A 23,187-nucleotide genomic window follows, 5' to 3' on the forward strand; every position below is an offset into this window, starting at 1 on the left:
CTTCACCCCCCTCTTCACTCATACATTTTTGTAGATAAATAAAATGCGTGTCCTTTGTCATAGACTCGGGGATTGATCAGCAAAGGTGGCCAGCAAAGGTCACAAACGGAGAACTTAAAATATTAACCCTTGGAAATACAAATTATCCCTGGTTCAGCAACTCCTGCAGTTCCCAGAGGAGGTAAGAACCTCTCCAACCCAAGGCAGGCACAGGCGCTGTCAGCCTTGGACAAGAGGCAGAGCAGGATGTCCACGGCTTTGGCCAGGACAGGCACAGCATTGTGGCACTTGGTGAGAGTAACCGAGGAGAAACCAACCTCTTCCCTTCCACTCACCTGCAGCCACAGCAGCACAAGGGAATGGGGGTGACAGTCACGGCCCAGGCCCAACACCTGCTCTTGGTGCAGGAAAGCAAACAAGAGGGGCTGTGACCCCCTGCAGCAGGAATGGTGATCTCAGCAGCCTCAAGACATTTCACAACTGTTACAAGTGCCTCACCAGAACTCAGTCTGGGGGGAAACACTTAAAGCTGATTTAAAAAAAAAATCACTCATTTACATGTATGGAACTTCAAAAGTTAGTTTGTGTGGTTAAGAGTCCACACTTCTCATTAAGAAAACATACACTGGCAGGTCCTGCAGCATCTCCAATGCTGTAGGGAAGAACTGAGGAGATGCCAGATGGAACTGAGTCTGAAGTTAAGAATCAACTGCCAAGTACAGCAACGTTAACCCCACAGTAGTTCTCTGCAACTTGACATAAATTCCGGGTTTTCAAGACAACTAAATAAAGAACTTGACTTCTGGAACAAGAAACTGCTTCTCTGTGTCACTGTTTTTAAGGGTAACTTATATGAGGTTTGAGGTTTTTTGGTGACCCAAATCCCAGTGAGATGCCAGACTGGGAGCAGTACCCAGGGTAATTACTGTACCCAGGCTAATTACTATCCCCTTTCAGACACATTAAGAGGTGGCCAACGGCTGTGCCCAACATTTGATATCCACTAAACATTTGAATAATTTTAACAACTTAAATCAAACTACACTTTAATTTTTCAAACTCACTCCAAGAGCAGGAATAATGCTCAACTGTCTAACATTTATCATTATTAAATGAAAATATACAAATGTATATTTTAAACTTCTTTTTTGCATGACATGAACTGTAAAAGGCCACGTTGCTATCAAATCCTTGTTCGCTGGAACGCCTTTCCCGGTCCCCCAAAGGAAGGGGAGGCGGCTCGGCGCAGTCCCGGGCGCGGCCCGCAGGGGGCAGCACCGCACACAAACCCACACCGCAGCTCTGATAAAGTCATTTAATGGAAAATGTAAAACCCCTTTCAACTTCAATGTACAAAGCATGTGTAACACTTGCACTTTTAACAAATTAAAGCAAGCCAATGTTTTAAAAAAATACATCATTGAATGTATATATGTATATATTTACATAGCATATTAAGTTTAATATTTAAGCTTTAAAAGTTCACATAAATTTTACCAAAATGAGACAATTTTTAAATAAATTACACCTTTTGAAAACGTTTAATTGTACACTGAATAGCTTCAATAAAATACTGAAGTGTCTGTATTTCATATCTACTTTATATACTTTATATTTTACAAAGTTTACAATTATTTGGCAGTAATTCTCAGATTATGACATGACTGCTGTGCGGACTCAGCAAGATCCCAAATGCAGGCAATAGCTGGTGTTTGTGTCCTACTCTCACAGTAACTGTCTCAATGTAGTGAAAAATATCTGAATTATTTTAGCAAACTGTACAAGTCACATTTACATTTGATCAACAATATAGCATAGAATTTTGTGGTTTTTTTCCAAAAATAAATACATCATCTTAAATCTTTTGACATTTCACAAACTTCATGTACATTATAATACAGACAGCAGAACGCTGCTCAACTGTTGCAAGTGGAACATGGAATCACAGTGGCTGTGATATGAATGAAGCTCTACCGTAGCAGTGTCATTAACAAGTAAATACAATGCTGTGTTTTCTTGGCACTGATGGTTGGTGAAGCTTAAATTAGTGTGCATACCATTCACAGGCTGGGGAACGCCTCCCTTGGATGGGAACTCCAAAAAGCAGAATGTGCTCAGTTTTCATCCATATCCTCCAATTCACCTTCGTGGATCTTCAAAGCTCTCACCATTTCTTTAACCGCGTGGTACAAGATATTTTTAACCTGCAAGAACATCAGGCAGATTTTAGTAAGGCTGAGGAACTGCAAAGTTTAGGACTGAGCATAGTGGATGGGATACATCAAGCCCATGCAAAAGGGAACAGCTTGTTACACATTTTAAAACATCATGTGAAATAAATGAAACCAGCAACTTAAGAGAGAGTCATTTGGAGCCCTGGCATTGAAGCTGCTGCTCATTGTTATTCTGTGTGAACAGCAGTGAGGAAGCAGCTCCACGCACTGCTCGGCATTCCAATGAGCCCCAGCACGCCCTCCCTCCCTCCCTTCCCGGCGCTTCCAGAGCGCCCTCCCGTCCTACCTGCAGTTTATCATCGTAATTGATTTCCTCCTTTGACAGCCTCAGCTCCTGCGTTAAGTGAAATGACTGTACAAGGTGTTCTGGAGACACAAAGTCTTCAGTTACTTGAACACAGCTGTGAAAATTTTGCACCTACCCAAAATAACAAGAGGAGACTTACAATTAGTATTTGGGGTTATTCTTTGGCAGAGATACCTGAGAAAAGAGTGGGCCTTGACATCCCTTAATCACAGCCTTATCAGACTAAAGGGCATCTTTACAGGTACAGAGCAATTAAGTGCATTTGACTTATCTAGGAGCTTCTGGCAAAAGGCACACTTTGAACACTGATGTGTTATTCCACCCTGTTACCAGGGGCTGCACAGCCTTCCCAGCCACAGCAATCCCAGACCCAGCCACAGCCCTGCAGGACCCAGCTCCTCGGGCTGCTGGAAGGTTCCACCCTCATGGAAAAGTATGCCAGTGGGAATATTCAAAGAAAAAAAGGACAAAGAAAGGGGCAAATTGAGAAAGTGCTTCCCCCCACCCCTTTCTTCTTTCTCTAAACATTTCTTCTTACTGATGTAACTGCTGAGGAACAGACACCATCTCCTGCCACCCAGGTCGTACCTGGAAGACAGGAGAGGGATGTGCTTCCTGGTTGTCACTCCACCATCAACTCCTGTCTGTTCCCTTCAGGAACATTCAGCATCACATTTGCACCCCTAAACCCTTACAAATTACACTGTAATTACTCCCATTTCCCGCAACTCCAACAACTCCCCAGAGTTGTGCAGCAGTCAATTCTGTGAATTCCCAAAGCCTGGGGCTGGGGACCCAGCACCTTTGCCATCCCAGCAACACCCTGTCCCACCCTGCTCAGGGTTGAGGAACATCTTTAAGGCTGAACCTAGAAAAATCTAGAGATTTTAAATGCATACTCTAACACTGCCATTATGGTACCTGCCATTCAAAGAAACCACATGGGCCTACACAGCTGAGGACACAGGATTTATTTTAAAAATTACTTTCTTCCTCCAAATCACTGCCCCAGTGTGATGTTACACAGCAGCTCTTCCCTCCACAGCTGAAATCCCAGTGGGTAACCCAGCCCAGCACTCGTGCTGCATGCAGGGTTTCTGCAGCCTCCTCATCACCAAGGACAAAGCTGTGCTGGTCCCTCCTGAGAGTTCATCAAAACAAAAGGCATTTCGGAGACGAGGAGGGTTTGTTGATGCCACACAATTTGTGAACGGCAGAAGACAGGGAGGAAGGGAACAGCTGCAGCAGAGCCACCATGAGGCTCCCCTAGCACTCAGGGTATTTCCTACAGCTTGGGCTGAAAAGCCCTGCGTGGCTCCAGCCCTCTCCTCCCTTCACAGCCCTTCTCACCTCCTTCAAGTCTCTACCTGCCCCTGCTTTCCCTGCCAGCCCATGCACATCCCACACAACTCATTCACTTTCTCCTCACCAACACCAGGTTTCACCAACTCCCTCCCCCTCCATGGCAGAACAAGGAATGTTTCCCCCAGACCTTTCATTCTGCTGTGCCTTAACCCTCCTTCCCTTCCAGGACCCTCTTATCCATGTGAAAAGTCTCAGGGAGGACAGATTTTACCCGGCTGGTCTGCACTTCCCATGGGAATGCCCCAGTGACAGCCCACAGGCAGTTCTATTTATAGCATTTACAGCACAGGCTGATGCAGTGACACACAAATAGAACGTGAAACGAGGCTCCCCCGAGGTCTGCAGGGTGAGCAGTGCAGCCCTCCCTCCCACGCCTGCGCCACTTCCAGCTGAACTGACAACAGCCTCACACCCGGCCCACGCACAGCAGCTTTTCCAGCAGGGCCAGGACATGGGTGGGGCATCGGAAAAGCCTCAGAGCTGGGCTGGGACAGGGAAAGGTGAGTGGGCAGGGAGGAAGGGGCCACAGGATCAGCCACTTCCTGAAGGGCTCAGCTCCCAGAGCTCTGCATGTGCAACGCCCAGACCTTTATCCCACATCCTTATCGGAACATCGCCAGGATGTCGCATTACCTCCAGCGTGTTATTCTACAATATATAACCCTGCTGTTAAATCAAGATAATACCACTATAAAAAACCAACATTATAATAACCTGTTCCTCTATGAACGAGTTTTGCAGGGAGCCTGAACACCACATCATGCTCACAGACTCCAGTATTTTTGGATTTCAGTTTATCACCGAGTATTTCACAAATTTGGAGCCACCAAGTTAAACCAGGCAGGGCATCCCTAGAGATGTCTGTGATGCAGCACGACCCACAGAGGAGCAGCAGAAAGAGTGACTCACTCAGGAGGACAGTGCATCACCCCCCTCTCGCTGGGGCAGTGCCAAGGAGAGCTCAGGGCTCCCTGTTCCAAGTCCCACAGAGCGAACACGGCCCAGACGTCAGCAAGGCAGGGACACTGCTGAGCTCCTGACTCCAACAGCCAAGGACACAGGATGATCCCACAGCGCAACTCTCATGCTGCAGTCAGGGAAGCCTCTGCAGAGGTGACCCGTCCAAGGCTGCTGCTATTTCTGGCCTCCCCTCCCGAGAGAGCAATTCCCTCCACAGAGGCCCTGCCAAGGCTGCCCTGCCCGTCACAGCTCACAGCAGGCTCTGCCTCCCACCCCACCGGGAACACTCTGACTTTGCCTGCTGCAATGAGCACAGGGGAGATGTGACTGCTGCCTGCAAGGACACAGGGACAGGAGAAACCTGGGAAGCAAGAGGAATGCTTTATGCTCATGCATAAAATGTTAAGAATAAGCTACTTTAAATGCTAGGCATGAGTCCACAGAACCTGGGTAGAAAAAAAAAGAACACACAGAAGAAATATACACAAACTCCTCCACATTAGAGCAGTAAAATTCTAGACCAGTACATCAGAAGCAGCAGTGTGCCAACAATCCTAACTGGCTGCAGGACGGAAGGGTCTGAACTGCACCATGCAGTGACCACAGGCTCCATAACTCCAACCCTCATCAGCCTGATTTCTTCTGCTCCACAACATTAGTGATGGGCAAACAAAAATAAAAATGTTAATTTACCACCAAATTTAGTATCAACTCTCACCCAGTTTTAGTAATTAAAGACTCATGATGTGCATGTAAATCTGAAACATTCACTGTGTAAACTAAATGTGGTATGTATTCTTGTGCAGACTTATTTTTCAGTGTTTAAATGTGCTTTGTAGCTGTGAAGTGCTGGTGCTGATCCCTAAGGTCAGTATTTATGCATCTCTATATAGAGAGCACTGTGCACATACATGAAAGAACACGATGCTTTCATTTCCTCCTACGTGGCAGATTCACAGGAACTTACTGAAGATGAAAAGGTTCTCAGCTTCACCCACCAAGGTTTAAAAACACCACGTTATTAACTCCTTGGTGCCAGAAGCCAGAACATTACCACTTCAAAGGCAATCTGGAGTTTAAAGCCAAGGAGATAAAGATAAGAGTGATCTTATTTTTGGTCCTTAAATGTATGAACTGCAGGAAAGCCTGGAACAGTCCCACTACTTCATGTTTTATATTCTGTATGCCTTTATATAATGTCACATGCTATATAAAAAGTATTTCCCAGTACATGTGTGATTTTCTGTGGGCTCCTTTTCACTCTTGTGTCTGGAATATCTCTCCCTTGTTGCAGGAGATCCCAGTAAGGCTGCTGGAGGATGCAATACCTGACTCTGGGAGCCCCAACTGTTTTAGCCCAACAGGAGCCAAGAACAACAGCCATGTCAGACATTCCTTCAACCCTGTGAAGTAACCCTAGGTTTGGGTAACCTGAGTTTGTTTGGGGCTCTTTGGGTTTTTTTCTTTGCCAGAAAGCAAATCCAAGCAGACTATACAGAGCTACCTATGACCATGTCAAACCCACCATGTAACTCACTGGAATGAGGAACCTGGTGTGGGGAAGGTACCTGTTGTTTTCAGTGCCCCAGAACTGACCCAGCCAGCAGAGATCAGGGACAGAGCACCTGTCCCCAGCACAACCCAGCCAGTTTTTCCCACTGCCCTGGCCATGGTGACATGGTAAGCCACTGCTTCCTCTCTGGCAGCAGCTGGAGGCTGATCTGCAGATCAGAAACCAAACAGCATCGTCTCCAGAAAGGCCTGGCCTCACTTGAACCCTCGTGGAGATCACTGATAGATCTTTAACAGCACCACGATGGTTCCAATCCCAGCTGTGGGGTGGGCGTGCTCCTTCAAATGCCTGGCAGTGGGGCCTGACAGTGCCAGACAGCAAGCAAGGAGGCTCCACTCCTGCTGAAGCAGGAAAAGGTTAATGAAGAAAGAAATAAATCTATAAAGGCCCCAAAACAATTGTGCTTTCTTCCTCTTTTCACCAAAGAGCAGCAGTTCAGACTGTGAGGGGAAAATAAAAGGCCAAACAAAAGGCCGTGCCAGGAGACGACTGAAGCTGACTGACACAAACTCACCCTGTTTCTCCAGAACTGCCCCACTGGCAGTACTTCTTCTTACATAACTAAGGAATAAAACAGCTCAGCTGCTGCAAAGGCTGTATCATGCTTTCTGATGGCAAAGAAAGCTGCTGAGGGAGAGTGACAATTCGTGGTGATTGATGTACCTTCTGTGTAAAAATAAACTTAATGTGGCACGGGAAAACAACCAAAAGCCCCTGTTACAGAAACACCAGAACACCCACTACAATTCTGCTACATCTGAAGACAAAAACAATGACATATCCAGGTGTTTTTACCTGCTCGAGGTGCTCTCCCTGCCTCTCCTGGGTGAGGTTAACTTTTGGCTTAGAAGAAAAAAATTACTAACCTGACTTTGCCATAACTAACCCCAGTTTGTTTAGAAATCTGCTAAGGAAATGAAAAGTGGAAAACAGTGGTTAATAATAGTCTGTTCATTTGCAATTGTAAAGCAAAAAAGGAACTAATATTTAAGGCATCTGAGTTGCTGTACATTAGCACTGGCTTACCAGTTACACCAGTAGATGTAACCTTATTTTACATTCCCATATACTCAAAGCCACTAATAAGAAAATAAAATCTACTCAAGTACAGATGTATCTATGTCTTTGGGGAAAAGTTACTTTACTGCATCTGAGCTATTTAACCCTGTGTGTCTTTCAGCTGAGGTACATTACCTGATGAAGTGCTCCTGCTGGCAGAATAATGGCATCACCAAGGAACTGAATAACCGTGCAGGTTTTTACTCCATATTCTTCAAAGAGTCTTTGGCGAAGTTTTTTGTTCACATACCAACTCTGATCACGGATTGGATCGTGCTCTGGTAAAACTTCTAAGCCTTGCTCCTTTGCTATCTGAAAGTACAGAGAAGATCCCAAGTCACTTCTCAAAGAACCAAACCTTTTGCTGATGAACTGTGACTGTGTCTGACTTGCCAGCAATGTTACTGAGTTTCCAATACCCAAACAAAAACTCTAGTCAGGGACTCAGAACAGCCTCAGAGGGACTGGGAGGCCCCACTGAACTGAACACATCTGCAGCACTCCCACTCCAAAATGCAGAGCTGTAAAGAACTGGGCACAATAATCTACTAAGAAGCAAGACACTCTCTGTGTCACTTCTTTCAGCCAGAAAATATCATCTGACCTCACCAGTTCCTATGCTGCCAATTCCTCAGACTTGCAGCCTTCAGCCTGGACACAGAGAGGCACCACCACCACCTCAGCTCAGGGAAAAGCAGCAGATGGAGCCAAGGGCTGTACAGTCCTAGGACACCTGCTCAGGTGACTCCAGAGCACAGGGCTGGACAGAGGGCCCTCAAGGGGTCCCCTTCCAACCTCAACCATGCTGGGGTAAGAAGTGATTTTCCTACCATCCCAGGAGGGCATTCTGAAAAAATAATGGACATACAAAAGTACTTCCTGACACTGGTAAACTGAACTGCACAACCATTCTCACCACTGAACCACACAGGAACAAATATTACCCTTAATCAACTGCTACAAAATCAATCCTATTGACTCCAATCACCTATCATGATTCAAGAGAAAATGACTTCATTAAAAACAGATTCTTACTTATATTGATATTAAATATACTTATGTGATGCAGAGCTTGAAGCTGTTCTTCAGTATTACCACCCTTCTTCTGTACTAACAAGATACTGAGATTTTCTCTCCTCTCAGCAGGCAAATGATCCCAGTGTTTACCCTTCAATTAATCTCCGTTCTCCTCCATTAATCCACACTGTCCACCTATTCCCTTGCATTTGTGCTTTTGTTCACAATTCTCTTTTTCAAACTGAAGAGCCACAATCTAATTTATGACCATCTACTTTTTGAATGAACAGAAGTGTCTTGCTGTGTAATTCACAATCTCCTGGAATCAGCTGTGTTTTATTTACTAGTGCTCATTTTCCCCCACAGTTCAGCTTGCCAAAGAGCAAATGTCTGAGTCACCAGAGGACAGCTGCCCTGGTACAAAACACAGCCTTATTGTCCAAGGGAATCTTCACTGCTACATTTCTTAGGCCTTCCCTGCTGGCAGAAGAGCCCTTGGCCTCCAGCCTGTTTATGGACCCCTTTGGTTTAGCAGTTAAAACTCCTCTGAGTTCTTCCCACAGAAGAGTGAAAAGATTTCTTTTCCTCCAGCAACCACTTCAGTGTTATTTTGGTGTTTCTATGTCATCTATCCAGGCTGCCTTCTAGAATATAAAAACATGCTGAAGACAGGGCAGAGAAAACTTTTTCCAAGATGTTTCCTTAAATTTAACGCCACTGATGGGTATTTATCCTGCATAATGATCAGACAGGTTCTGATGTGTCCTTAACTTGATCACCACAAAGTTTCCTGCCCTTGGATATGTTATCCCAGAGCTTCCACCTTCACCAAGAGCCCTAGCATTGAAGGGGGTGTTGTGGGTTTTGCCAACCCCCTTTGATTTACCCATTCCTTAATTTACTTATAGATTATGTGTAATGGATCCAACCTTTTGCAGAAACTCTCGTATCTTGTCAGCATCTTTGCCAGCATAAATGTGCCATAAAGCACCAGGTAATTCACTTGAATCTTTCAACCTCTTCCTTAAAAGGTCATCCAAGTCTTCCTCCTCCAATTTCTTCAAAACTCCTAAGATTCAACAAAAATATTCTTTAGGAGTGAGACAGGAAAAACTTCGAAACTAAACACCTTCTTTTCAAATTCTTGTGCAAGACTGAGCGGATAAAAGTTTGCTTAATACAACAGAAGCCCCCAGAGGATCTTTTTGTTCAGTGTTTGTAACTGGGTACCAAAACATGAAAGCCACGGATATCTTAAAAATACATTTAATTTCTAAAACTTTTTCACGTTTTTTTTGACAGAACACAATCTCCTACCTGAAACAGACTAGCAGGGCCGTTACCAAGAAATTAAAAAAAATGAAAAAGGTGCCTTCCTGCAGCGAGCACAAGCAATCAGAGCTCTCCCAGGATGCCCAAGTCTGCTGCTATTAATTCAGTGAGTATCAGAATATTTGAAAACAAAGCAAATAAAACACAAACCTTACTGCAGCTCTATTAGTCACACCCAAAATCTACACTTGCTGATTATGGAACAAGAGGAGAAAAGAAAAAGGGGAAAGAAACAACACTATTTCAGTGATTTAAAGACTGTTTCATATAAGCAATAAGCCCCACAGAGATGACTAACATACACCAATTTAAGCTCTCCAGCATTGAAAAATTACATTACAGTCCAAATTCAATAGGGTAAACACAGTGCATCCAGAAGGAGCAGAATAAACAGAAGATTTGGCAAATACATCATCCTGACATAATTGTTAGAACCACCACAGCTGCCAGAGAAAATCCTTCATCCTGCACTTTCATTAGCTATGCCAGCCCCAGCACAGGAATGGTGCATCAATTATAGGTCAAGGCAAAAAAAGTGTGAAGAGTCTGAAATACCGTTTCATAATTCATGAACTGCAGGGTATTTTATGCAGAATTAGTATGTGTGCAAATTCCTGAGACAAAGAATTTCCAGGTCTGAGCAAGAACTCATGGATATCTTCCACCCCCCTTCAGAGGAGGAGTGTGAACTCTGGAAGCAGCAGGACATTCAGTCCACCTATCCCTGGTACAGCTTCCCCTTACCTGATTTGGAGAGTACTCCATTTCCTTTTGCTATGCCAACATAAACAAGGATGTTCACGACATCAGAAACTTCAATATGGAGATTTGTGGTTCCTATATCATGGTCTTTAGTAGCAGCCACACCTGTGTCACAAGATAAGATTAAGATTTGTTGCACTGCATATTCACCTTTGAACAGAAACGTGCAACAGCTGAGAGGCAATTTCTGAAAGCATCACTGAGATACACAAACCACAAACATGCTTTTGGTTCACCTGCTAAACAAGAAAATGCTACTATTTAACAGAGACCTCGAGTATCTCTTAGCCCTGTGTAGCATTTGTGTCAGAACAAAACACGTTTCCCCAGAACAGCCAGAGACATTTCCTGACCACTGTGTTCCATTCCCCCTCAACCTTTCAGGGCAGAATACGGGAAAAATGAACAAACAAGGTTATCAAATATGGCATTTTTATGTGTGGCTGTGAGCAGAGTTCTTAATCAAAGCAACCCCCAAACAAAGAGGAAAATTAACTTCAGTTTTAAGAGGTGAAAACACCAAAGGACATTTCAGAACACTCCACCTTACAGCAGTGTTACATGAGAGGGGCATTAAGGACTCTGCTCTTCAGACACAAGCTTTGATCACTGTTGTTATTATGTTTATTTCGAAGGACATCTGGAGAACTTTTTGCATCAAAGCCACCATTTCACAAATTACCACTCCTTTCTTGACCTATTACAACAATCTGTAGAAGAGAATTCAACAAAACTCTTTGGAAAAGAAGGAGCAGACAGAAAATGTCTGAGGGCAACAACCTTTTCTAAATAGGTTTTTGAGTGTACAGCACACAAAACAAACCATGAGAAATATTTACAGCCAGAATTACAAACAGTAATATCTCATGAAGTATTCTGCCATACAGCATTACTAAAGACAGGACCCATCTCTGTGCAGGAGCAGATAACCATTTCTATGCTTCAGAATCACAGACTATTCTGAGTTGGAAGGGACCCACAAGGATCATCCAGTCCAACCCTTCAGTCAATGGCCCACACAGGGGATTGAACCCATGACCTTGGCATTATTACAGCCAAGTTTTAACCAACTGAGAAGACTGTCATAGCACAAGAACAGACAGAAAGAAATGCAGAAGCAAATAAACTCTCATGCCTGAGGTGCATGTGCTGTTAATATTCAAGTCAGTCAGTATTTCTGCCACACTGAATGAACAATTATCCTTCAGATAAGCCCAGCCTCCCATGAAGCATTAAGTGTGTGGTGAGGGAGGGGGTCACTGCTGCCCCTGTGGGCACACTCACCGTAGGCACTGCACAGCCTGGGGCCCAAATCTGGGCGCACAAAAAATCCCGGCAGGTGGGAAGCCAAGTTGAGTTTTCCTTCTGGGCTACAATACTCAGGCAAAGGTAAACTTTTTAGTAAGTCCTCATATCTGGAGGAGAGGGGAAAAGAAAGAGGAATTTCATTGAATTTGTGTCATTACACAGAGAGAAAAAAGCCCAGCGTGGAGACTGACTTAAGAACATGTAATAGTAAACCCAAAATACCTTGCTGGCATCATGGCCTTGAAATCCTCCCCAGAAGGCCAATCTTTCAGTTTTAGTAGAGCTGTTTCCCCATTTTTTATTTTCTGCCGTTCTGCAAGAACACAGAAATTACTGAAAATGAACACACTGTTGGTGTTTCACTTTATTCAACTAAGAACACAGAACTGAACTCTTAGCCTGCCAAAATTCAAAAATTTCATGCATAAAATAGCAGAAAATTTATTTCAAAACTCCAGGATGATTACAAACCAAACTCAACCAGTTAAGGAACAATGACATTTGTTTGGTTTCCTAGTCAGACCCAATTAGTGTAATAATGCATCTTAATTCTGCAACATACAAAATACAAGTTTCCATCACATTCTCTGGAAACAGGTTACCTACAACTTTCTTTTTGAAGTTTCTTCAAAGCCTCAAGATCCATAAAGATTATTTTTAACTGCAGTTTCTAACATTGATCATGTTCAGAATCAATAGGATAATACATTTATAGAAACATACTTGAAACATCTTCAAAACCATCCCAGAACTCCTTGACATTGGTGTTTGAAATGATACTGTCTTTGCAATTCAAGATATCAGCTTGCTGGTTTCCAAAATCCAGACTAATGGACTCAGCTTTCCACAGGCTGAAGTTCATTTTCTTATGCATACCGGACACCAAAACAGGCTGTAAAAGGCAAAATAAAATAAAATAATCAATTATTTATTCTTTTCAAAGTACAAAATCACCCAGAAGACCTTGGTTCTACGGAGCTGTTAACACTTCCTCCAGCCGCGCCCCTTCCCAAAGGTGTCACACACCTCTTTTTGGAATCTGAAACTCCACAACAGGCGTTTCTGGGTTATCATCAGCAGTTAACTGAGTTCAACTACCCAGGGTTCACCTTTTGCCCACTGCCAACAATACAACTTCACACAGGGGTCAGGCACTTGTGTCCTTCAGCACAACTCCCCAGAGCTCACAGTGAGCTCACTTCACACACCAGACAGCTCAATACCTACCCTGCCTTGTTTCCAGCACTCTTTGAAGAGCTTCCAGTTGTTGCTGTTTTTATGGTCTCTGAGCCACAGAACATGCTTATCACAGATCCACGAATACTGAATATCACTGTACCGTTTGCTGCAGTCATCCTGAATACATTTTTTATCATCCTTTGGCTCATCTTTTATTTCAGATTTTACATTTATCTTTGGTGCTCTATTTGGTGGAATCTTATTTTCTACTACTGAAGCAATTATGTCATCAAGGATGTTTGGCATAGTCCTTCCACTCTTGCCACTCTGTTAGAAAACAAACAAATGTGTGCTTAAACTATGTAACAGTAAGTAAAGTTAATGTAATTCCTTCTGCAGCAGAATGACATTTCAGATGTTGTATCAACTACCACCATATATAAAAATAAATAAAACGTTAATGTGTGTGTGTACATACGAAGTTTTCATTACAAACCAGTATTTAAAGCCATACAGCTACCAGACAACGTGCCAACACAAATGATAGAGACTTTCAAATCCTGACAGAATAACTGTGTCCTGTAAACACTTACTGCTGCTCCTGTGGAGTAAACTGGAGCAAAAGCAATGCCGGCGTCAGTGGAGCCCAGGCGCAGTTTGCCTGCTGTTGTTGTCAGCAAGTCTCGTAAGGTTGAGCCCTGCTCGTTGTTCTGGGATGCTGGAGGGGAATTTTTACAGTTTTGGGACTCCAAATTATCCTGGTCTTTCTCTTCCTTTGAATGTTTTCCAGAAGGACATTCTTTGTTCTCTGAAACAAAAATGATCATTGGAAGTTGACACTGTTGTCTCACGATGCAGAGAGAAGAACAGCACCACTATCCTGCATTTCAGTGTGGCAACAGAGTGTGCAGCACTAGTGCTTTATCCACCTGAAAACACACCAGAGCACGAACTAGATCCTTCAAAATGCCTTCCCCAGCACCTCAGCCATGCAGCTGAGTGAACACCTGGCCCAAATGGGAGGGGCTGCAGCTGGAAATGCTGCCACATCACCCATGCATTCCACTAGTGGCTCTTCTGAGATTCTGATGCCACCAGAAGAAGGCACTGCAGTTTCAAGGTTAAAGTTAGTGGGGGAAAGAACATTGTCTTTTCTTTTTGTGAATAGAAAACACTGTTATTTTTTCCTAATTAATTCAATTTACTTTACCAGTGGTGCCCCCAGAGTCATGAACAAGCTATGACCATTTCAAACACACCTTTCTTTTCTTCTCTGGATTTTTGCTCTGCGAGATCAGCCAGCCAGTGCAGGGGGGACTGGGACTCAGGTGGTGTTAACTTGCTGTCTGTGCTTACATCACTCCTTGGACTTGTGTTACCATTTGTCTCGGACTTTGGAGGAGTGTTCTGCTGTTGAGACTCAGGCGTGGACAGAGAAATTTTATTACTGTGGTTAAGGACATTCTGCAAAACCTGTAAAGAACAAATTTATTTTTAACTACACAGCTTTGCTTCACTGTATTTCAAAGTCATGGCTAGCACTTTACCCATCACGAATGCAAACTAAAATGCAACTGGCACTATTCAAATACAGAAATCCAGGAGAATCAGAACACTTGAGCAAGCTGCAATATACACGCATTTTAGACTCACCTGAGACACACCATTCATTGCAGGGAGCTTGCCAGCTTGTGTGCTCTGCTTGCTGGTGCACTGACAATGGGATTTAATTTCAAATTTTTCTCTAATGTTGTGCATAGCATCTAAAAGATCAGTCAAAACTAGAAGACAATTAAGAAGGAAACCATCAGTAGCTGTCAATCATTTTGTGACCATCCTTACAATACACACACTGTGATGCTAAAATGCTACCTCCAAGTATCATTGTAATTTATACTCTTAAAAATGCTAAATTTAACACTCAAAACTACTCTAAAATGACTGTCCAGTTTATCTTAAAAGCTTGTGCAGAAAGAGAGAAGACCTTTAATTAAGTGATTGCACACTACTGAATAATCTAAGCTGTACTCTGCACTCCCATTGCATGGCACACATCAGGCAAGCCAATCACTCATCCATCATTTACTCCTCACTGTTCTGCGGGTGCATCACTGCTCCATTTAATAGAACCATCAACTACAGACTGAAGTGAGCCACGTCTTGGCCAAAGGTTAGTATGTGGCCATGTAAGTGAAGGCTGTTTGGTCATGGGCATGCACAAGAGAACACTGAGGGTACACAGGCACTCCTCACTGTGCTGTTTCCAGACAAGTGGCTCTCTCCACAACTTAAAATTAAGACCAGTTTCAGTCTGGAACCTGTTCTGAGGAATGTCACAATCTGAATTTGTTACGGAATCTAACCAACCTTCATTTCCATCTGAACTAACAACAAACAATCTGTAAATAACGACTGGCTCTGTATTTTCAGCTTAAAATAACGTGGGAATTTACTCAGTAAGTTTAAGGGCACACTGAGTTTTCTATTTTCTGGTCCGTATCAATGCTGCCAGAAACTGTAAGTAGACCTGTGCTAACAACCACCACCACCACCCCCAACTGCACCACTTAAAGTAACTTAGCAGGTTCTAAGAATCCTGCATCTAGCTGGGTTTATGATTACTGCTTAGTTTTTCAGGTATCATGTTCAATCAGATGTTCAACCAAACAAAACCTTTTTTTTTTTTGTGTGGGTGAGCGGGACAGACAACAGGGAAAAACACATCCCCAGAGATCTGTTGCCACATAATGCTCCTTGATGGTACTGTTTTAAGATTTTCTTTAAACAGCCATGGTCAGATTTAAGTACATTGTGGTTGTTTTATTCTACTCTGAAAACCTACAAATGGGTCACAAAAAAGACCAATTTCTTCACTGCCCAAACCCCTTCACACCTCTGTCATCTCACTCCTCACCCTCATCATCACCTGTCCCCATTGCTGGTAACTGCCCAGGGTCACATGCCTTCCCGCTAGGATTTAACTCAATTGCCAGCTTTTTAAATGGAAAAGAAGTTTCAAGAAGCAACTCTGGCCCCTCCTCACAGAAAGACATGGGAAAAAACACACTGTTCGTTCACATATGGTCTTACCAGAGCCTGGAATAATCTGTGTTGGCATTAGGTGCTTGTGATCGTGAGGCTGTCCCTTCACACACTTCATCCAGGCATACAACTCCTTATCTGCAAAACAACAGGGCCAATGTGTTACTTTACCCACAGTGTACACAGACACAGCCAAGGTTTTGCAGATTGGTTCCAGTTAGAAATGTTTTTCTGCACATACAGAGTCCTCTGTCCTGGTATGCTGCGTGACAAGGACTTGCATACAACAGCTACTTTTCACAATAAGGAAAACAGTGTTAACAACACTGGAACCTGAAATAACTGCATCTGTAACACAAGCCCTTGCCAATAACCTCGACGTTTCAAGGTATATTCTCTTTATTACATTTAGTGAGTTGCCAATTTATCACAGGCCAAAGTCCTTCACAGTTGCTATTGAGGCTGTGAGCCTCCCCTGGGAATCCTCTCTTGGCAAAGAGACACAACTGGAATGTGACTGTAAGGTTAATCCAATTGGATATAATCATATTCCAAATGAAAGGGCTGTCTTCAACCAGAGCTGGCCAAACAAGCCAAAAACATGCACTTTAAACCAAACTGACACTCTGTCTGAGCGAGCCTACCCTGCAGCTACAGATACAATGTCTCTGGTGGCACAAAGGAGGGCGAAGTTGCATCACAGGTTTGTATCAGAATAAAGCAACCATGAAACTGTAAGTCTGTACTTGTTGGTTGAAAACTATTTGTGGCAGCAGAGAGGGCCTAACTGGCAGGGGAGAGAGCTTCCTTTGAAGCTGCAGGAAGGCTGTCCTGAAATACACAGTGTGAAGAGAAGACAGAAGAATGAGAGCAAAGTACATCTGGCCAAGCAACGGGTCACTGATCTGTTCCATGATTTTGGGACAGAAAGAACTCTATTTTCTCTCTCATCCCCCAGTCTTGTGTCCCATCCACTGAACTGCTAGTTTAAAGACATTTTCCCAAAACCTTTTACTAGCTTGCTCAGCTCTAGCAATGTAAACTAAGGAGCACACCAAAGGAAGCTTTTAACACATTTAAAGCATCATTTTCTTACACTGTAGCAGGTACACAACACACCAAATGTTCCTTTCAGACAAATATTAGATTTGCAAGCTATTTTGTAGTTTTTGTAACTACTAAAACACGGAAATATCTAACTGGTCACGAACATAAATAAATCAAGTGACAAAATAGCCTGTATCTACTTAATATATCTTCCCACTGAAATGCCCTAACTTGGCATTACACGTGATGGTGCCATGAATTGTCTCAAGGTAACAATGGTGGCACATTCATTCACTCATGTAGTAAAGTAATGAGAGAAGTCATTGATCAGTATCTGAACACGGAGTATTTAAACCTCTTACATTGCTGCTGAACCAGGGAAAAACCAGGGGATTCTCTGTTACATTTAGCAACTGTAAAAACAGCTACTGGTTCCAGGGAAAATGGTGTAATATAAAGTGCTATTATACAGAGATGGGTGGGTGTTTCTGAACTTTGTAAGAGAGTGCCAAAGGAGAAATACAGTTCACACAAATCCTGCAGCATCATTAGAAATGAAGCCACAGTGAGGGAAATGGTTGTACCTCTGCTTTGGATCTAACACTGTGATGAACAGAAAGAAGAAAGTCTTCCCTGTTAGAAGACTGAAAAGAAGTCTCCTTCTTTATACTGCTTTTTAAAACTTCTAAGACATTTTACTAAAATTTTCCTGGCTGGTGAGCACACACACTATATAAAGCCTCTGGCTGCATGTTCCCACCAGGGTAAATAATGTTGGGCATATTCCCGAGCCATCAGATGGATGCACACACAGACCTAAGCCAGGGGAGAGCTGCTGAAGCTGCCTCCAACATTAAAGCATTAGTAACTGTTCCCAGTGCTGCAAAACACTGGCATTAGCTCCCTAAAAGCTTCAGGCTTTGATGGAAGTCTCTGGGAATATCCTCTAACTGCAGTGTAGGAGGGTTCTCACTGCAAGCCAGAGACAAAGTGGATGAGACTCTCCATTTAGCAAAGCTTTGCCTTCCAACAGTTAAACTTTATTTTACTAACATTTCACATCTGTGGCATTACGCTGCTATGACAAACATGGAAATGCTTTTCCAAGCAGCATTATACTTGAATCAGTTGCTGGCAGAGTGTCTGACCAGAGCTGTGCCAGGGCACAGTGCCTGCCTCCCAGGGAAGGCAATCCATTCCACCCACAGCCTGAGCACCAGTGTCACAGCCCGGGGCTCAAAGACCCCATCAATCTTCCCAGCATTCCTCCTTTCAACTGCAACCAGGCCGGGTCACACAGAAATCAGAGGTCTTCAAGTCAGCCCTGTCACACTTCTCTACAGACTAAACTAGACATTGCCATTAAAGCACAGGAATGAGATTAAACTGGGTATGTGTGAGGCTGATGGACTGTGAGACCTCCGGTAACACTCACTTCAATACTACGTGAAGTATTCCTCTCCATCTCCTCCTTTTTTAGAATAAAACTGTAAAATAAGCTGTTAAGTCAGTATGACAAACCATGTACTTTTGGAGAGAGAACTCCAGAAAGCACCCAAATCCAGGCAAGGCTTAATAGCAGTGAGTTGCCATAGAGAGGGAGATGTGATGGAGTGTCAGTCTCCAAGCTGAAGAACAAGATTTAACCTTGAGGGGCAAGGCACAAGCAGCCTCCAACAATCCACACAAAAAGACTGAAATGTGGACAAAGGGCTAAAATACCCCCATAGCAGTTGCTTTCTGAATGACTGATTCTACATATACTGACAAAAGATGCAAAAAGATCTAAGAAAACCAAAACACACAAGCAGTAATTTAACACTTTGCAGAAAGACAGTTATAGTGGATCAGCAGCTCTGCAACAAATGAGAATAAACAGCCTATACAATACTCTAGTTCATAAAGAACTGACCTCTGGAACTTTTTCTTTCCTTTGCTTTGTAACAATCTAGGCAGACCACAAATCCACATTTTTGGCAGACCCAATGAATGTTAAATAATGTGGCTTCACATGCATCACACATCTCACGGACTCCTCTCACTGCTCTCTTCCATGCAATTTTGGCTGAAATACAAAATAAGCAGAATAAAAGGACTGAAATTTAAATGCAAAGCACAGAATGAATAGTCTTTATAGAAGAAGCATTCATAGGTTTCCCCTCAGACACAACTGGGTGCTGGAGAAAGAAAGTGATCCTTCATAAACAGATTATCATTATCTACCCCCTTAGTTTTGCACAGCCTCCCCATCAATGCTATTATCAACACACTGTAAGTGAAGCATTAACAAAACACAGACTCGAGTCATACAGAAAAAATATTGCTGCAAGCATTAAGAATCTCTTTAACATGTAACTTTTAACCTCATGTGCTCAGCAGAGCTGGGTTTTTCCCCTGACTGCCCATGGGACACGTTTAATCTCAAGGGCAGCCAAACTGGGGAGCTGGACAGTTGAAGTCGGCAGGAGGGGAGAGAGGTGCCTGTTCTGGAGACCTGGCCAGTATGTCTGTTTTCTGCCCCACTTCCTGCTCATCCTGCCTGGAATTGTAGAGCCACCAGCCTGTTTCCAGCCTGTGCCCATCTGCCATGGGCCAGAAGGACGGGCTGTGGCTTTGGTGGGGAGGAGGTGACAGTGTTAGCACATGCTCTGCTGGGTTCTCCTCCTTTGTTTTGGGAAGGAGACACATCAGAAACACAGTGCCTGTTGGCAGGGGCCAGTGCCTGGCTCGCTGTGGGCCTTGGCTTGGAGCTGCTGCTCTGGCGGGAGAGCTGGAGGCCAAGCTGGGAGGGAATGAGGCTGCTCCAACCCCAACAGCAGCCCTGCCCTGGCCCTGGCACAGCAACAGGCTGGCCCCAGGAACAACCTGCCCCACCCCTTCCCACCATGTCCTCCTACAGAACAGCCCAGGGAAATCCCACACCACAGCCTGCTGAACAGAGCTGCTCATCAGGGAGCAATGGGTCACTCGAGGGAAAGTGCGCAGCACTTGGGAGCATTGAGGTTTCCTTACCGTCCTTCTTCACCCAGGACATGGCTGTTTTCTCAGATGTCACTAACTGACAGAATTTATCACCTATGATATCTAGAATGTATTTAGAAGTTTCTAGGTCCAGTTCATCGTCTTCATAGTTTTCATGTGTCCATAAACTCAGTGCTTCATCATCATACTGATCAGGAGAGGAGAAACCATCTATCCTAACCACTCCATTCTTACTAAAAGATAACCTAAAAATGAAAACACAGAGTTTAACTGCACATATCACTGTATTCTGTGACTTACAGTTCACTTGCTACTTCACCCTGCTGCTTAAGTCTTACAACACCAAAGTTTCCTTTTTACTTTCTTTAGCATCCTACAATATATTTTTTTATTTTAAAATAAATGCTACTGATGAAAATGGTTTTTAAATGGCCAGTAAGGAAGCATGAAAACAAAACCTAACCTCTCACACACTATTTTGCATTCCATTCACTCATCATTCCCTCTCTGCAGCATTTATTACTGCTTTCAAATTGCAGACAGAAAAATTAGTGCTGTTTTTCTTTTTTTGTCAACTTTAGTTCCACCTACTCCTCACTTTCAGTTTTTGGAGTGTCTGCTTCAGCAGCCACTCAGTCTGACTCATATTGTATGAATTTTTGTATCCTACTGCTCCCATACTGAGACAACAGGAGTTCAAACCTTTAAATTTTCCAGGCAGAACAAATCACTAAAAAAAGATAATGTTTTTGTATCTGCTAAGGTTTGACCTTTAAAATAACTACAGGCTTTCCTGTTACCCTACCCAATACCAGTCCACTAACTCTGGCTCTGCTGACCTTACTTTTAAGCACTAACAAATAATTATTCCATCTTCCACAAAACAGGGCAATTAATTTTACACATGTGGTTATTAGAATAGTTAATTATAATAGAATTTATGTCAGCAAAATAGTCCTGAATTTCTAAGTACCAAAAATTACATTTAGATAAGTATTCAAATGAACAAGAAGAAATGATGAATTTTGAGTTACAACTTCCAACATAAAGTGCAAACTTTGTATACAATTCAGGCCCTACTATCTAAACACAATGAAAATACTTAAACTGCTGCAAAATTTAGAACAGCATAGTCAAAACATTCAAATTTCATAACAAAGTTTTAGGAGGTTGGCAAAACTTTATGTTCTCTCCTTTATACAGGAGGGAAAAGCCACCAAATCTCTAACTTTGCCACATTACAAAGCAAATACTTTTACACAGAAGGTATTCAGAGTCCAACCATGACATTATTCCAGTAGGACTACCAAGTCGTGTAACTAAAGCTTCATTATAAAAAAATTAAACCCAATCAAGAGAAGTTTTTTGTTCAAAATGAATTGGACATACTCTGACAAGACAGTCTGTGCACAAAGCAAAGCTGTTTCACACTCCCTCTGTGACTGTGCTGCCTGCACCACATGCACTGCTCTGCACCCTGGGAAATCATATTCCCTGCGAGTTTTCCTTGATGGGCCATTAATTGTGAAAAAGGAGGTCCCAACTCTCTGTCCTCAGAAAACTCCCAGTAAATCTTGAGCAGCATTCCCACCACAGACTGGCACAACAACAATTACAAATAAGTGCAACTCTGTGGTTGTGCAACTTGTCCAGAAAAACTGAAGCCTGCCTTTTGAAAATCCCACTTCAAATATCAGCCACCTGTGTGATGGTGATGTATTTTCTGCTTGCCTAAGGTGCACCAGGCAGATGTTCTGATGTCTTTGCTATAAAGCTTTAAACAGGAATGAAGTAAATCCACAAAAGAAATAAATACAAATGTAAATACTGCTAAATGAGATGCTGTCTTTTATCAGGCAGACTGACAGAGCCAGAAAAATCAGACACCTTTCAAGTAAGCCCATCCTTTGTCTGTATTATTTTTAAAACATCACATTATCAGGAAAATAGTCGTACTTACCGCCGAAAGTAGTAAAATCTACAAAATACTGGTGAGTGAGTTGGTTCTTCTCCTTTCTTACTTCTTATTAACCTACATTCTCTGCATTTTTGCAAATTTGGTCCTATTTCAGAGCAAGAATCATCCTGCAAAAAGGACTCCCCTGTTTGCTTCAGCTTCTTTACTTTGCGCCAATCTTTTAACACTGAGCGAGGTATTCCAGCTGCAAAACAAGGAGGTGGCAGGTGAGGCACTGGCAGCCCTTACTCACAGACCCCAGTCAAGACCAGCAGGCATTCAACGTTTCTTTCACATCCATTTGTTACCTGCATAAGATATTCCGCTATTATTTCCACTGGCCCATCTGTCAGCACTGAAGTGAACAAGGCAAAGGCACCAGTTAAACTCAGGCAGGCAGGGGCACAGGTAAGTACCTGCTGAGCTCCCAGGACACTCCTTTTTCCCTTACTTTATTCACCAAATATTCTACTAAAACCATCTTCAGAATCTCATTCTGACAAAACCAGCAAAGAAATACAACACCTCAAGAAAGGTAGGTCTGAATTCTGCTTCAAGTGACGATGCAGGCAAAAGAGGCAATGATTTAATGAATAAAAGCAAAGCTTGAAAAAAAAAACCCAAAACCAACCAAAAAAAAAAAGCCCCACACCAAACAAACAAAAAAACCCCAAACCAAACAAAAAAACCCCAAACCAAACAAAAAAACTCTACTTCTTCAAAACTTAGGTTTTGCTGAAGGTTACAGATATGATTACAGAAGAGAGCTCTATTCACAGAATCCATCTCTCTCTGTGGAGTTTGTTGGCTTTGCCAGCCTAAGCAGCATAATTCTATTTTCAACACTGAAGTCAGCAGATCTGACACTGAGTAACACCAGGAGCAAGTCTCTTGAGTAATATGTGCAATTCTCACACACAAGTTTTGAAACTGAACCCTGTTGTTATTCAACCAGACTTTCACTTTAATGACTCTTAAAAGTGGCACCACTCTTATCTGCAGATAGACACAAGTATTTGTCATTGCATCTACGACTCCTGAAAGTTCATGTCCTGTGAACAGG

General features: G+C 43.0%; 1 protein-coding gene across 5 annotated transcripts in view; it reads right to left on the minus strand.

The window, feature by feature from the left end:
* Nucleotides 1-1,301: 1,301 nt before the first annotated feature.
* The window catches only part of JMJD1C (jumonji domain containing 1C), a 157,330-nt gene continuing 135,444 nt past the window's right edge, over nucleotides 1,302-23,187 (minus strand). For all 5 annotated transcript variants that reach the window (XM_071564182.1, XM_071564183.1, XM_071564184.1 and 2 more), the window contains 16 exons: nucleotides 22,128-22,329; nucleotides 20,198-20,412; nucleotides 19,098-19,250; nucleotides 16,187-16,276; nucleotides 14,750-14,877; nucleotides 14,356-14,569; nucleotides 13,690-13,904; nucleotides 13,145-13,423; nucleotides 12,641-12,809; nucleotides 12,140-12,230; nucleotides 11,894-12,024; nucleotides 10,592-10,714; nucleotides 9,445-9,584; nucleotides 7,634-7,810; nucleotides 2,521-2,652; nucleotides 1,302-2,204 (listed from right to left, as the gene is read on the minus strand). In XM_071564182.1, coding sequence (XP_071420283.1) covers nucleotides 2,115-2,204; nucleotides 2,521-2,652; nucleotides 7,634-7,810; nucleotides 9,445-9,584; nucleotides 10,592-10,714; nucleotides 11,894-12,024; nucleotides 12,140-12,230; nucleotides 12,641-12,809; nucleotides 13,145-13,423; nucleotides 13,690-13,904; nucleotides 14,356-14,569; nucleotides 14,750-14,877; nucleotides 16,187-16,276; nucleotides 19,098-19,250; nucleotides 20,198-20,412; nucleotides 22,128-22,329 — 2,549 coding nt within the window. In that variant the 3' untranslated portion in view covers nucleotides 1,302-2,114. The remainder of the gene's footprint in view (nucleotides 2,205-2,520; nucleotides 2,653-7,633; nucleotides 7,811-9,444; nucleotides 9,585-10,591; nucleotides 10,715-11,893; nucleotides 12,025-12,139; nucleotides 12,231-12,640; nucleotides 12,810-13,144; nucleotides 13,424-13,689; nucleotides 13,905-14,355; nucleotides 14,570-14,749; nucleotides 14,878-16,186; nucleotides 16,277-19,097; nucleotides 19,251-20,197; nucleotides 20,413-22,127; nucleotides 22,330-23,187) is intronic.

The sequence above is a fragment of the Pithys albifrons genome, chromosome 9 (assembly GCF_047495875.1).
Source record: "Pithys albifrons albifrons isolate INPA30051 chromosome 9, PitAlb_v1, whole genome shotgun sequence".
Lineage (NCBI taxonomy): Eukaryota > Metazoa > Chordata > Aves > Passeriformes > Thamnophilidae > Pithys > Pithys albifrons.